Genomic DNA, 13844 nt, shown 5'->3' with positions numbered 1-13844 from the left:
GTCGTATTTTTCTGTATTTATTTCAAGACTTCATGCAATGTGCATTTGATAGGAGGAGACCGTTTCCGTCAACTACGAACGCATCTGTGGCGATTACGTCGATCTCGAGATGACGCGTCGGGTCAGTATCTCGTAAGTGATCGTAGGGATAGAGCGTGCGTGCGCGCATTCTTATACTTCCTCCGTTCGGAAATACTCGTACCTGTCATACATTTTTATTCAGTAGTACTCCAGTAGGCAACATGTAGTGGGCTTGCTTGGGCCGGAAACAAAACCAGCACTGCACTGACGGTTTCCCCCAACTTGTAAAGCCTTTTTGCAGCGAGAGACACGGCGTCCCTCGGAGTGGCAGCGCCGCCGCCGACGCCGACGCGGGGTTGAGCCGCCGCCGACGCCAGGATGCGGGGTCTGACGCGGGCGGGAAAGCGCGCCGGCGAGATGGCCTTGAACGCCGGCGGCGGAGCCATCAACTGGTTCCCCGGCCACATGGCTGCCGCCTCGCGCGCCATCCGCGACCGCCTCAAGCTCGCCGACCTCGTCATCGAGGTCCGCGACGCCCGCGTACGTCCCCTCCCCCTCCTCACCGCCACCCTGTTTCGCAAACGTCTCCCCTTGTCGACAAGGGACGCTCCCATGGGCGGCAGCTTCCCTGTGCTCGCATGGTGTTCGATGAAATGTCCCTTCTTGTTACAGCCGTACCATTTTTGTCAGCATGTCTTTCCTGCGTGCAACTTGAACCATTTTTGTCAGCATGTCTTTCCTCTCATTTCACGAGTGTTTGTGTCTTGTGTTTCTCTGTTCGCCTGATGATCACTTTCTCGCAACTGATGTGACTCATGACCAGATTCCGTTATCCTCAGCGAACGAAGACCTTCAGCCGGTGCTTGCGGCCAAGAGGCGTATCCTTGCTCTAAACAAGAAAGATCTTGCGAATCCCAATATAATGAATGTAAGCGCCTCCGCAGTTTGGTCGGCCTCCTCACGCCGGAAGCACCATCTCTTGCCTCCGCAGTTTGGTCGGCCTCCTCACGCCGGAAGCACCATCTCTTGTTCAAACATTCATCATGTGCTTCTTCTGAGATTTAATCCTGTTATCATACACAATGAGATTTGGTGCTGATGCTGATACTCACAAGATCATGTTTACGCCGTTATGCAGATGTGGCTTGATCATTTTCAGTCACGTAAGCAAGATTGCATCTCATTAAACGCACATAGCAGCAACTCTATTAATCAGGTTAGTAACTGTTACTGTCATGTTTATCCATTTTTCTTTGTGTAAACCTCACAAGACATCTATATCTGTATTATACTGAAACCGTCAATCAGATGCTATGCTCTGAAACTTTTGTGCAACTTTGAGAGCGGGGTTCATTTACCTAATTAGTAACTGTAGGGGTAACTGGTCACCAGACGCCTAGACCACTTCTGAAACTCTATATTCTGCGCTGGCAGAGGTCATTCACAAACAAAACCTTCCACTACTAGGGAATCTACTGGAATTCTAAAGTTAACCTACTAGGACACGAGCTGGCTTAACATAATAGGACACACGATGACTGAACCTTCATAGTAACTCTCCGATCAATAGGAATATCACTTGAAGTAGGTTTGTACAAGGATTCAGACTTATGGAAATGCGTCTTGTATGTTATTAACTGGATTTTTTATATCTTTATCGTTTCATTTCACTCAACCTCCGTTAGGCTCTGCAAGTATTTTAAGTTTTACTGCGCTGGATTTTCAATTTTGCCTTGCCTAAATGATGATTTGTTTCATTTAATCCTAAGTGTAGGCTTGACACGTTGAACGTTTGCTTCTCTAATTAACAGCTGCTTGGGCTTGTGGAGTTGAAACTAAGGGAATCAATCTTGAAAGAGCCCACACTTCTTGTTATGGTGGTTGGTGTCCCCAATGTTGGAAAGTCTGCACTCATTAATGCCATTCATAGAATTGCCAATTCTAGATTTCCAGGTATGACCATTATAATAGAAACTAGTGTAAAGCCCACACTTTGCTGCAGTTATTATTAGATTTTTTTGGTGAGTTTATTTTTATATAAATTTTGCATTTTAAGCAGAGTTGCAAAGCACATATCCAAATTGAAATGTTAAATTTTGCTACACCCTCCGATCCAAATTAATTGACGCACACTTAGTACAAAACTAAGTGTGTGCCAATTAATTTAGATCGGAGGGAGTACATTTGTTCTCTGGCACAGTTAAGGCAGTTTCAGCGGCGGCAACTTTTGTAAGCTACAAAGTGAACTTTTGTAATGTGCTAATCTAAAAATATTGTGTTTCTTTTCATAAATTTTCTAATATGTTTTTCCATGAAAAAAAAATCATTTCACCAAGGGACGTGTCTTTCCACGAAGAGATGCCTTTTCACTAACTGACGTGTCTTTTCATGAGGAGACATCTTTTCACCAAGGGACGTGTTTTTTTTAACGAAGAGACACCATTTTATAAAGGGATGTCTTATTTAACCAAAAGACAAGACTGTTTGTAGGTCTTAACTGTGAAGATTTACTGGACTTGATTGATCCTCGATATAATCCAACGACTGGCCTTTTTAGGTTGATGTGGCTTAATGTGGGTGCTGCATTAGGAGTCAGTTTTAGAATAAAGACGGATATTGTTTATTTCCTTGGTTATCCATGTTTATTGTTGCTCTATTCCCAGTGAACGATAAGATCAAGCGGGCTAGAGTTGGACCTCTGCCTGGAGTTACACAAGACATTGCAGGATATAAGGTGAGGCTCTGAGGTCAATGACACAGCTGAATTTGTTAATTTATTTTTTCCAGACGCTCATTATCGCTGTATTAGTTACCAGGAAACACAACAGATGTTACATGTTAGCCTGGCTGCTTTGTCAGTTATATTATGCATGTGAATGACTGCCCAATTGAGTCATATCTGAGTACCTTTTTTTCTTTTACTTTATGTTATTTGCGCATATTCAACACTAGATGTAGTATTCAATGCGAATAGGCACACATCCATGGATATGGAGTAACTGCAGGAAGCTTGGAATCTATTTCCGTCTTTTTCCTACTAAGAAGACATAAACTATGTTTTAATTGAAGTTTTTATAATAGTTAGTTTATGTATATTGGCAAGTCTTGCTTTGTAGTTCCATCTGGCAACTAAATTAGCTACCTATGTACCTTGAAGCTCACAAAATAGAAGATCCTAGTCACGGCACATATGCACAATCTTAGCTAAGATTTGGGGGAGAGCATAAGAACAAAGACACATGAGAAATTAGATGCCAGGAATTGCCTTTCTTCACTTCTTTGATCTCAATTCTCTTCGTTCTGCATACATTTTAAACATATCCAGACGATAGGTAACTTGGGCATGCAACCCAAAACCTAGTACAATTCATTTAGGGCATGTGTAGTTGACTTCCATGCTGTACCTCACTTTTGTGCTACAAGTGTGGCAAGCCACAGTTTTTGTGGCAGCAAAATTGGTTGCACACTTGTGGCAAAAGTTGGCTAGCAAATGACTATGAAAAGTGGGGTAACAGGTTAAGAAAGTGTGTTGTGGCTGCAACCAAACACTTGCCTAACTTGTCTGCCTAACATTTGATAAAGTGTGGTTACAAACCAAATATGCCCTTGGCCCATGCCAGCCCAGCATATGCCATATGTGGCCCTGTCATCGCGCTCGGCTGGTACTTGATTCATTTAACCCTGACTCCATTCTCATTCACGAAAACAATCAGCTCAGTACTTTTCAACTGTCCACACATGAAACTGCTGTGACAGTGAGCCTTTATTCAAGTGAGTGCATTTGTAGAAGTACGAGCCATTTCTAGGACAGTGCCCTGTTGTTTGGTCTCTTCTGTTATGATTAATTGTGTACATTTAACAATAAGGTGTTTTTTGGATAGATTGCAAGCCAACCGAGCATTTACGTGCTTGATACACCAGGTGTTCTAGTGCCAAGCATTCCAGACATGGAAACAGGTCTAAAGCTTGCTCTGACAGGTTAGATTCTTATTCTGTGCTGTTCTTTTCACTATGCCAACAATTATCTGAAGAACAAGATCATTGGCATGCCTTACTTGTAATGATCATCATGGTTTGTTTACTAGTTTTACTCTCCTCTGATATTGGAATTTTCACGTACTTATCAATATTGTACTTTTCTGTTTATGTGCAGGAGCTGTCAAAGATTCGGTGGTTGGAGAGGAGCGTATAGCCAAATATCTATTATCTCTTCTTAATATTAGAAAAACTCCTCTACACTGGGAGCGATTGCTTCACAGAAGAGAAGAATTTGATGAAGAGCCAGATGACAGTTGTGAAAAAGGGTCTAGTGGTTCACTGCGGAGGAGGCGGCGTTTTAACAATTCTGATGCCTTGTATGTTCAGGTACTGGCTCTTACAAAAAAATGCACTGCATGAGCCAATTATGGGTCATGTCTCTCCAAACCCATATTTAGGTGCTACCGTGCAAACTTTTCTTGTGTGCCATCTGCTGACATTAGGATGTATTAGATATATGAGGGTTTGAGGATCACATGGATTAGCATTTTGAAAATAACAATAACTCTCTAAGGATATTTTTAATCAGTGGGATCCTACTACCTGAAGTCTTTCAAATCAGATGCACTGGAATAGCATGAAATGGTTATGGTTCACATGTGATGTGAGCTTGCATTATTTGTAGCTTCTAGTCATGGTTTCGGTTTTTTTTTTCATGACATGGTACCGTCTTTGTTAATTGCCCTGTTGGACTCTATGCTCCTAGCTTGTCACTAGCTGGCATGGTAGTTCCAAAGTAATTGTGAAGCGCTGGTGATTGATATCGCCAACCTGCTAGGTATACATTTATCTTCACTTTGTATTCATGATATATCGAAGTCACAATATTCAATTCACTGCTAGCTGGGGCTAGCAGTAGGCAAAGATGGGTCATTAACAAAAGTTACACATACATCTAGTTTTTGCTTAGTTTATTTTCTGTCATACTCTGTTCTGAACTTTGCAAATTAAACAATCAGCTTGGAGGTTTGCTCAGAGTGTGTGTAGCAAAGTTGGATTTCAGCCAACTTTGTGCGGCTTTGCTGGCAACAAATTCAATAGTGAATTTATTTACAAAATAAATTCTTTGCCATATTTTTTTTCTTCTAAAAAGTATACATTAATGCTAGACTGCTGACATTTTATGTACCACAATTTGCTGCTTCGGTCATTTGACACTGCTGTATCCTGGCCTAGTGTCTTGCAAAATTGTCCGGAATAATGAGAACTTTGCCATGCAAACTAGTATAATACCATGGCAGAGTTGATAATTTTGAAGCCGCAATCTTTGATTCATTGCAGATTAAACTATCAGCGTATTTAGGCATATTTTGTGGCTATTCTAGCTACAAGATCCGGAATCCATCGATTCCTCCAAATCTTTGGAATTACATGGTTCCAGCTCTTAGCGGGAAAAAAAATCTCGTTTCACCACCCACGTCGCTCCCCCCCCCCCCCCCCCCCCCCCCAACCCACATATCCCATCATCTCTCCGGCATAACGTGGTGGCGAAGATGGAAAGGCCAGTGGCGGCGGGCTAGCAGCAAAGGAATACAGTGCCAATCCCAGCGAGAAGGCAGTTAGCGGCATAGGGTAAGCAGCGAAGGAAAATCAGCGGCGTTCGCTCGCAGGGAAGAGAAGCAGGGCAGCGTGGAGGCGGATCGATTTGTCGCCGGCGCTGCGATTCCTGGGCAGCGCTCCTCGGCAGCAGCTGCTTGCGGCAGATCAATTTCCTGGCTGCTTGCAGAGTCAGCGGCCAGGCAGGAGCGGAGCAGCAACGGAGCCTGGGAAAGAAGCAGGTAGCAGCCAGTGGAGCAGCAGCAGCAGCGGAGAGTGGGAGCGGCTAGCAGAGAGAGGAGCGACAACAGCATCGGCTAGCAGGGAAGGCAAGCAGCGACTTCATCACTTGATTTGCTCTGGTGCTACTAGCTACAACATCAGCTAGCAAGTTTCCGCCTTGTTTTCTTTCATTTTCCCCTCACTTTATCACATCCCATAGTACTGGAGTGAAAACAAGCCTGAAGCTATGTATTGAGCTATAACATAGTTCATTTTTTGTTTTCACTCCATGTGAATGTATCTAACTGCCATACCTTATTAATTATTCTAATTAAATATAATTGAGCTATAACATAGTACATTTTTTTGACTTGCCAATTATTTCCATGTTTTTTCTGCTCAATCCTTATTGTTCCCACTTGTTTGCTTCATCATTTGTGTTTGCGTGTCAGAGTTTGTTTTCAATGTTTTCAGTTGTCATCTACTCCCTCTGTCCCAAAATAAGTGACGCAAATTTAGTACCAAGTTAGTATAAATTTTATACTAAAGCAGTGACACTTATTTTGCGACAGAGGGAGTACATTTGAAGATAGCACAGGATAATAAACTTAGACAGAACCTCTCACTATCATCTTTCTGTCCAATCAAAAGCTGCTTGTTGTTCACTGTTATTATGCATACTATTCGTATGGTGCAAATGGCACATTTAACCTTACTGTGTCCATGGTACTGTGGTAATCAATGGTTTCCTCCAAGTCATCTATTTCCTATATATAGGAGCTAACAACCTTGTCCTCCTATTACAGGACCTGGTGATAGAGGTCCAGAGAACCCTGTGCAGTACAGCCATGGAATTCACAGGCAATCTCGATGAAGATAATGAGCTGGAAAGTCTAATTGACTCGCAGCTTGTTGCCCTTCGAAAGGTGTTCAGAATACCCCACAAACCGCTTGATGATTCACATGGCCCAGCATCCAAGAAGTTATTGACTCTTTTCAGATCAGGGAAACTCGGCCCGTTCATCCTCGATGACCTTCCTGACCAGCACTAAGGGGAAAGAAGATTCACTTGCCTTTGAATGCCCAGGTGATTGCAACCTTCCAGGAATAGTTTTGCTATGAGGTAATGCGATGTGTCACAGTGTTCAGTACTACTCATAGATAACTCGAAGCAGACATGTGCCTTTCTGCGCAGATTCCCTTGTAGGGCTTCTCCATTTGCTGCTTATCTGGTGGTGGGTTCTTTGCCTATGTTGATTGGCTGCCGTTTCTTGTTTTTCCGTGGTCTTTTTGTCCCCTTCCTCTTGAGATTTTGGCAGAAGTGGTTGTGCAAGGTCTTTAGCAGACTTGTGTGGGGCAACCGATTTTGCATCATCAGCAGGTGGGTTCCTTGGACCGTCGGTGGGGCACTAATACATAAAAACCGTAGGCAGCCAGTATTGAACTTTTGATTGATTAAAGTAGCAATGGTAAGTTGAGCAAGGTTTTGGATCTCCTGAAGCTAAAATGGTTTTGCATCTCTTGAATATGAGGCTCGGTAGTAGGTTAGGGCGGTGACATTAAGTACCCTAATTTTATGTAGGTTACCTCTGCCTAGGGGGCTATTCAAATCTTTAGGTGAAGGGTGCAATTTTGAGATGATATACGAATTAATATATGTTGACATCTTATTTACTGGTGTAGAAATCGATCATGTGTGTTGTGTCGTGTCGCATCCTTATTATCATGTAAGTATGCGTTGCAAACTTCTTTCAATTTCGATGCATTTTAGTAGTCGGCATCATCATCGAGCGGGACCATGAGGTCGGCACGCTGGGTGATTTCACAGCCGATGGTGAGGGGCGGCCAATGCCGGCGGATCATCATGGAGATCACCTTACGTGTCCCCTCGTCAACGCCAGCAAAGTTGTGCCCGGTTGGGACGTTGGGTGTACTCGATCGGTTTCCCCTCGTCGACGCCAGCAAAGTTGTGCCCGGTTGGGACGTTGAGTGTACTCGATCGATTTCCCCTCGTCAACGCCAGCAAAGTTGTGCCCAGTTGGGACGTTGGCTGTACTCGATCGGTTTCCACCGAGCTTTGCTTATGTGCAGCCGTGCAGAGGGAACTGCAACTGTTTGTGTGCAGGCTGAATAGGCACATTACATATGTGTTCGTTGCACCCAATATATCAGATTTTATAAGAAAAAAGAAAATAGTGAAATGTCCAATGAATTCACAAACGTGTCTTTCATATTCCAGTAAGGGAGATCACAACCTCACAAATACTCTAATTTTGCCGTCTTGTACCTTAGAAAAGTTAAATGGGTTACACTGCTACATATGTAATTCATACTATCTTTTATGGTCCACCTTATTCTAACATACGTAACAAACCTATAACAGCATCGCACAAGCTCATTGCATACAACGTTATTCAGTGCAACGCTCTGCGAATTTCTCCCATGACGCTGGGCATCCAAGAAACTCTTCAACTTTTGCCTCTGTAATGGAAGACAGCAACATGTGCTCAAACTTGAGCAAGCATCTTCCTCCAACGTCTGGCTTCCCCACCTTTCAATTTTCAGATCCTGGAGGTTGGTTGAATCTAATTCGAACGGAATAAAAAACCATTACACAGAAGAACAATAATTGTACAAAACCGTTGTCTGATTGTCGAGTGAAGGTCCATGTAGAAATGGCTCGTAGTAGTATAGTAAATGCTCACCATGATCTTTTGCTTTCTTCCAATATTTCAGAGTATTCCATAGACTGAAAGTAATATGAAAGAAAACACATCTAGACTCATGAACACTGGACCTTTAACATCCTAAATCCTAAGGCAGGTGAGCAGATGTGTGACTACATATATATAGCCTTGGACATCCAAGCATGCGATAAGTGTTGGCCAAGTCATCCAGGAACTTCTTAAAAGCTTTCATTATCTGGGTAGGCACTGAAAGATCATGTGATCGTTATCTGTTTACGATGTAGTTCTTCTTACAAAACAAAAATGAAGAGAAAAGAAGGTGAAAACTTCATGAAATGAGTAATTGGATCTGCATGAAGAAGGGTCAGAGCTTCATGAATACCCATTGTATGAATACTCTCAGTCAGGCCCAATTCAAGACCTGTGATTAGAAAATGTGTAAGCAATCTGCCAAATAGTATGAAAAATTGGAGGAAACCAAAAGATCATTCAAACCACGAAGGCACCATTACTGCACGGGGCACTCATCACCCCACCACATGTGTGCATGCAGTGCACGGGGAAATTCATTATAATTGTAGAGATCCAGCTTAATTATCACAAGATAACAAGATTCCTTGAATCGATACCCACGCTTGCAAATCTCCATGGCTCTGGTGAATCAAATAAATTTTACAATATAGCCGTACCAATTTTTTTTAAGCATACACCTGAAGGCGGCATACGTTCCTTGCATTCATCTGAACAGGAAAACAGTACATACATGCATACAAATACTATTACGATGGAAGAATCATGGTCATCGAACTCTTAGTTGTTCGAGTTTCAAAAGCCTAGAATGAACAATAATTGTACACATCATTTTTGTATTTTTCATGTTAAGTTCCTCGGAGAAATGAAACCTTTTTAAGTTTGGGTTCCCAAAGTGTCCACATATTACTATCATGGATTCTTGCAAACAATTTTCGAGTTAAGGGCTCGTGAATCATGACTAGTTGGCTAAAATTTCGCAACATTTAATTTCTTCTTTTTTATTTTTTGAGAAACTGTTGTCAACATTTGGTATGGGCTGCGGGGACATCAAATATGCATGCCCTTACAACATCCTTCAAGAGATATAGCAAAAGAAACCGAACGGTTCACACACAACACACCCGATGGGCGTGGCTGCAACGAATGGCTGTTGTTGCTGGTCTTTGTTAATTGCACTGCATGTTGTGTTAATACTTAATAGGCTAACACGTCTCACAAGATTGAAACATATGAGATGCAACAGCGGTTTTAATACAGAGATGAGATGTAAGAGCGTATTTTACTATTTTTACTGCTTTCCAAAAGCCTAGCAACACTCAGTTGGCCCTCTCAGTCGAGCTCCTGAACCTGAATGCCACTAATGGTTGTAGCATGCTACTGCTCTGTTTCTCAACGAAGAAGAGATGCAGGTAGCATAACCGGGTGGTCGAATGTTAGCCCAGCTGCACCCATGAACCGAATGTTCCACTGCATGAACCGAATTATTATTTTTTCCTTCAAAAAAATTGGTTTGAAACACAGGGGTGGAACCCCGGTTGCATCTCAGTCAGAAACGAAGCCAGAATAGAAACATCCCAGTTTCATACATAATGCAACTAAAAAGGCAGAAATGAGTTATGAAAGAACAACAGGCACATGCCCGACCCACCCAAACAACATACCTACACTTCGATATTCAATGGAGGAGAGCGATCCCACTTCAAAACTTACGAAACACGGGACATGAATATCATCATCCTCGGATCATTCGGGGATCCGACTGATGCCCCCAAGGTAATTTGACCGCTTGAACCCTAAGCTCGACTAGTTTAACGACCCACTTCAGATTTGCAAATCGGCGAGTATTCTTCCAACCTTGGTGACTGGCATCTGGCCATGGTAGGTGAGGGCAGCAAACATCTGAAGGAGGATGCACATGTTTTTGCGGATGTTGTCATCTCCCCGCCTCCCGCCAAGAAGGCCCGACCCACAGTGGTGTCCTCTAGATACTCCTCTATTTGTGTCACCTCTATGGTAAAAACAATTTCCGGAAAGTGCTCATGGTTCGGAGCAGCGGCGGGGTTCTTCCACGACCCTGTAGCATGTATAATGTAGATTGTGTGGTGCTTTAGCGGGAGTATGGATGGGGTGCGGCGGGGCTGTGAGATGCCGCCGCTGAATACACGGGACAACACCGCGACTGCGATGTGGTTGATGGCCAGCTCCATTTCTGACAGAAATGAAACTGCAACCGGGTTGGAGTTGACAAATCTGTGGTTTTTGGTAATGCATGAGTGTATAAGGACATATCGATATATCTTGTTTTCCTCCAATATTTTATTCGAGAGTATCCCATAGACTGGGTACTACAATATAACATATCAACCATACAACATTGGACCTGTGACATAATAATTCCTAAGGCAGGTGGATATATATAGGGCTAGCTAGACGCAGTTTTGTTAGCTAAGCATGCAATAAGCGTGCTAATCAAGTCATTCAAGAGGTGTTTTCTCATCTCTCTTTGATCGTGTGATCGTTCTATTTCCATGTTTTGTTTCCTCTTGCAAAAACAGAAGAACAGAGAATACTTCATGACATGAGAAGTTCAATGTCAATCGCACGAGGAACAAGCATAAGCACTAGTAGAAAAAGGTCTTTCGTCCCAACTCAATTTACACATTAATCATGGTTCCATTATGAAACGGGACTAATGTTACCATTAGTCCCGGTTCGAGCAGCAAGGGCGCCGGTCGGGCAGTAGTCCCGGTTCGTGTCTCGAACCGGGACTAAAGGGTTTGGAGGCTTTACTCCCGGTTCGTGTCTTGCACCGGGACTAAATATTAGACCTTTAGTCCTGGTTCGAGACATGAACCGGGACTAAAGGGGTTTTGATTTATTTTTCTGTTTTTAAATTTGTTTTCTGTTTGTAGTTTCTGTTTTAAATTGCTTACATATTTTAGGATATTTGATGTTTTTGAGTGATTCTTTTTGCATTAGATTCAAAATTTTGTCTAGTTTCTGTTTGTGCCATTAGTTTTCAAATTTTAATGGTTTAAATTTGAATTTGTTCAAATTTGCTTCAAACCCAAATTATGAATAACTTGAGTTTACAAATAGTTTCTAATTTAATTCTTTTTGCTCCTAGTCATGTGTTAGATTGTTGTAATAGTAAGATTTATTTGGTTATATTTAGAGTAAGTTAAATTAGGATTTTAATTAAAACAATACTGTTTTGCTTATATAGTTGTTTCAGTCGGTTAATTGTTGTTTTTTTATTATTTTTAGTTAGTTCTTTCTGTAGATTTTAACATGTTGTAGTATGGTGCATATTGAATGCACAAAAAGTCTGGAGTTGAAATAATTTAAAAAAACGCCTTTGTAGCAGATGGGTTTTCGTTTGAAACCTTGATACTGCGAAGGAGATAATTTAGTTTACACAGGAAGTGCATCCAGTTTTTGCCGTAACCCTCTCAACTTTGTAGCACATGTCATGTGGGTGAAATGATGGTACCATGATAAGTTTCAGCCTTTTCAGAGTTCATTTGTAGCGCTTTTCATTTCTAGGGGCATTTAGCTCAAAAAAAACATTAAATGTATGGAAAATAGAAAATGAGATGAAAAAGGGTTGAAAATTTATGAGGTGGCTTTGAATGATGCGTACTGAACACACAAAAAGTATGGAGTTCAGATAAGTTCGAAAAAATGATATCCCTTTGTAAGAGATGAGATCTCGTTCGAAACCCTCGTACTTCGAAAGAGATTGTCCGTTTTGTACACGAAGTACATCCAGTTTTTGTTGTAACTCTCTCAACTTTTTAGCACATGCCATATGGGTGAAATGATGATACCATACCAACTTTCAACCTTTTCAGAGTTCATTTGTAGTGCTTTTGAATATCAGGGTCAATTAGCTCAAAAAATAAGTAAATGCATGAAAAATACCAAATGAAGTCAGAAAATGTTAAAAATTTATGATGTGGCTTTGAATGGTTCATTTTGAACACACAAAAAGTATGGAGTTCAAATAAGTTCAAAAAATGAAATCCCTTTGCAAGAGCTGAGTTTTCATTCGAAACCCTCATACTTCGAAAGAGATTGTCCGTTTTGTATACGAAGTGCATCCAGTTTTTGTCGTAACCCTCTCAACTTTTTAGCACATGCTATGTGGGTGAAATGATGATACCATGCCAAGTTTCAACCTTTTCAGAGTTCATTTGTCGGGTTTTTCAATTTCAGGGTCATTTAGGTCAAAAAATCATTAAATGCATGAAAAATAGCAAATGAAGTATACAGGGATGAAATTTTAGGATGTGGTTTTGAATGATGCATATGAATGCACAAAATGCACAAAAAGTCTGGAGTTCAAATAAGTAAAAAAACAAAATGCCTTTGTAGCAGATGGGTTTTCGTGTGAAACCTTGATACTTCAAAGGAGATGGTCCAGTTTGTACACGAAGTGCATCCAGTTTTTGCCGTAACCGTCTCAACTTTTTAGCACAATCTATGTGGGTGAAATTATGATACCATGCCAAGTTTCAACATTTTCAAAGTTCATTATAGTGCTTTTCAATTTCAGGGTCATTTAGCTGAAAAAAATCATTAAATGCATGAAAAATAGCAAATAAAGTTAGAAAGGGTTAACTCTGACTTGGTTAACCTTAGTTGTGACTCTGGCGGGGACGGTGCTAGCAGATGTAGTCGAGGGTATGATTGGACTCTTGGCTAAAGGGGGATTCCGAAATTTTCAAACTCTACCCCCCCTTGGACCGTTTTCTGAGATGCTCAAAATTCCAAATATAAAAAAAGTTATTTCAAAAAGAAGTTTTTTCCAGAAAAATAAGAAAAAAATTATTTAAAAAATATTAGGTTGTTTTCATTGAAATTCACTATTATTATTACTTATTTTGTATATTTTAATAATTGTTTGAATTCAAAAAATTAAATCATGTGACATGACATCAAGACCCAAGGTTGTTTAGGGTTGATAGCTTACTATTATGAGGAAAACAACAAGTGCAGACTTGGTAACTAGGGGCAATAGACCAGAAAATTAAGCGTGCTCGGGCTGAAGCAGTGAGAGGATGGGTGACCGGTCGAAAAGTTAGATGATTTAGAATAAGTTCTCAGTGAAGATGGATGATTAGAGATTAAATTGTCAAATAATTCAAAGATTTAAAAATTAGAATAAAAGACTAAAAAAATCAAAAATATTCAAAAAATTCAAAAACAAATCTACCTTTTCGGATGAAACAAAGCCCGGCCACATGGAGGACCATTAACCCCGGTTGTTTAGTCCCGGTTCGTGAACCGGGACTAATGGCCCAA

The 13844-nt window shown here is 41.2% G+C and overlaps 1 protein-coding gene across 2 annotated transcripts; it reads left to right on the top strand.

Moving 5' to 3' along the window:
* The first annotated feature begins 300 nt into the window (after window positions 1-300).
* Window positions 301-7094, top strand: LOC123396123 (short integuments 2, mitochondrial). Of its 2 annotated transcripts, XM_045091170.1 has the most exons (8): window positions 301-561; window positions 845-949; window positions 1160-1237; window positions 1833-1974; window positions 2685-2755; window positions 3903-3999; window positions 4175-4386; window positions 6624-7094. In XM_045091170.1, exons 1-8 carry the CDS (start codon window positions 400-402, stop codon window positions 6867-6869), a joined length of 1113 nt encoding a protein of 370 aa, XP_044947105.1. In that variant the 5' UTR covers window positions 301-399; the 3' UTR covers window positions 6870-7094. The 2 variants fall into 2 exon arrangements, with proteins under 2 accessions (XP_044947105.1, XP_044947106.1); XM_045091171.1 differs by lacking the exons at window positions 301-561; window positions 845-949 and adding an exon at window positions 956-1066.
* The last annotated feature ends 6750 nt before the right edge of the window (window positions 7095-13844 follow it).

Source organism: Hordeum vulgare, chromosome 5H (genome assembly GCF_904849725.1).
Source record: "Hordeum vulgare subsp. vulgare chromosome 5H, MorexV3_pseudomolecules_assembly, whole genome shotgun sequence".
Taxonomy (NCBI): domain Eukaryota; kingdom Viridiplantae; phylum Streptophyta; class Magnoliopsida; order Poales; family Poaceae; genus Hordeum; species Hordeum vulgare.
This window is presented reverse-complemented; position numbering and strand designations above follow the sequence as displayed.

What these genes read in the sequence shown, in the direction of transcription:
- LOC123396123 (XM_045091170.1), top strand. Translation starts at nt 400, where the DNA reads ATGCGGGGTCTGACGCGGGCGGGAAAGCGCGCCGGCGAGATGGCCTTG. An exon ending in TCGAGGTCCGCGACGCCCGC is followed by an intron (nt 562 to 844) that starts GTACGTCCCCTC and finishes ACTCATGACCAG; the next exon opens with ATTCCGTTATCCTCAGCGAA. An exon ending in CTGATGCCTTGTATGTTCAG is followed by an intron (nt 4,387 to 6,623) that starts GTACTGGCTCTT and finishes CTCCTATTACAG; the next exon opens with GACCTGGTGATAGAGGTCCA.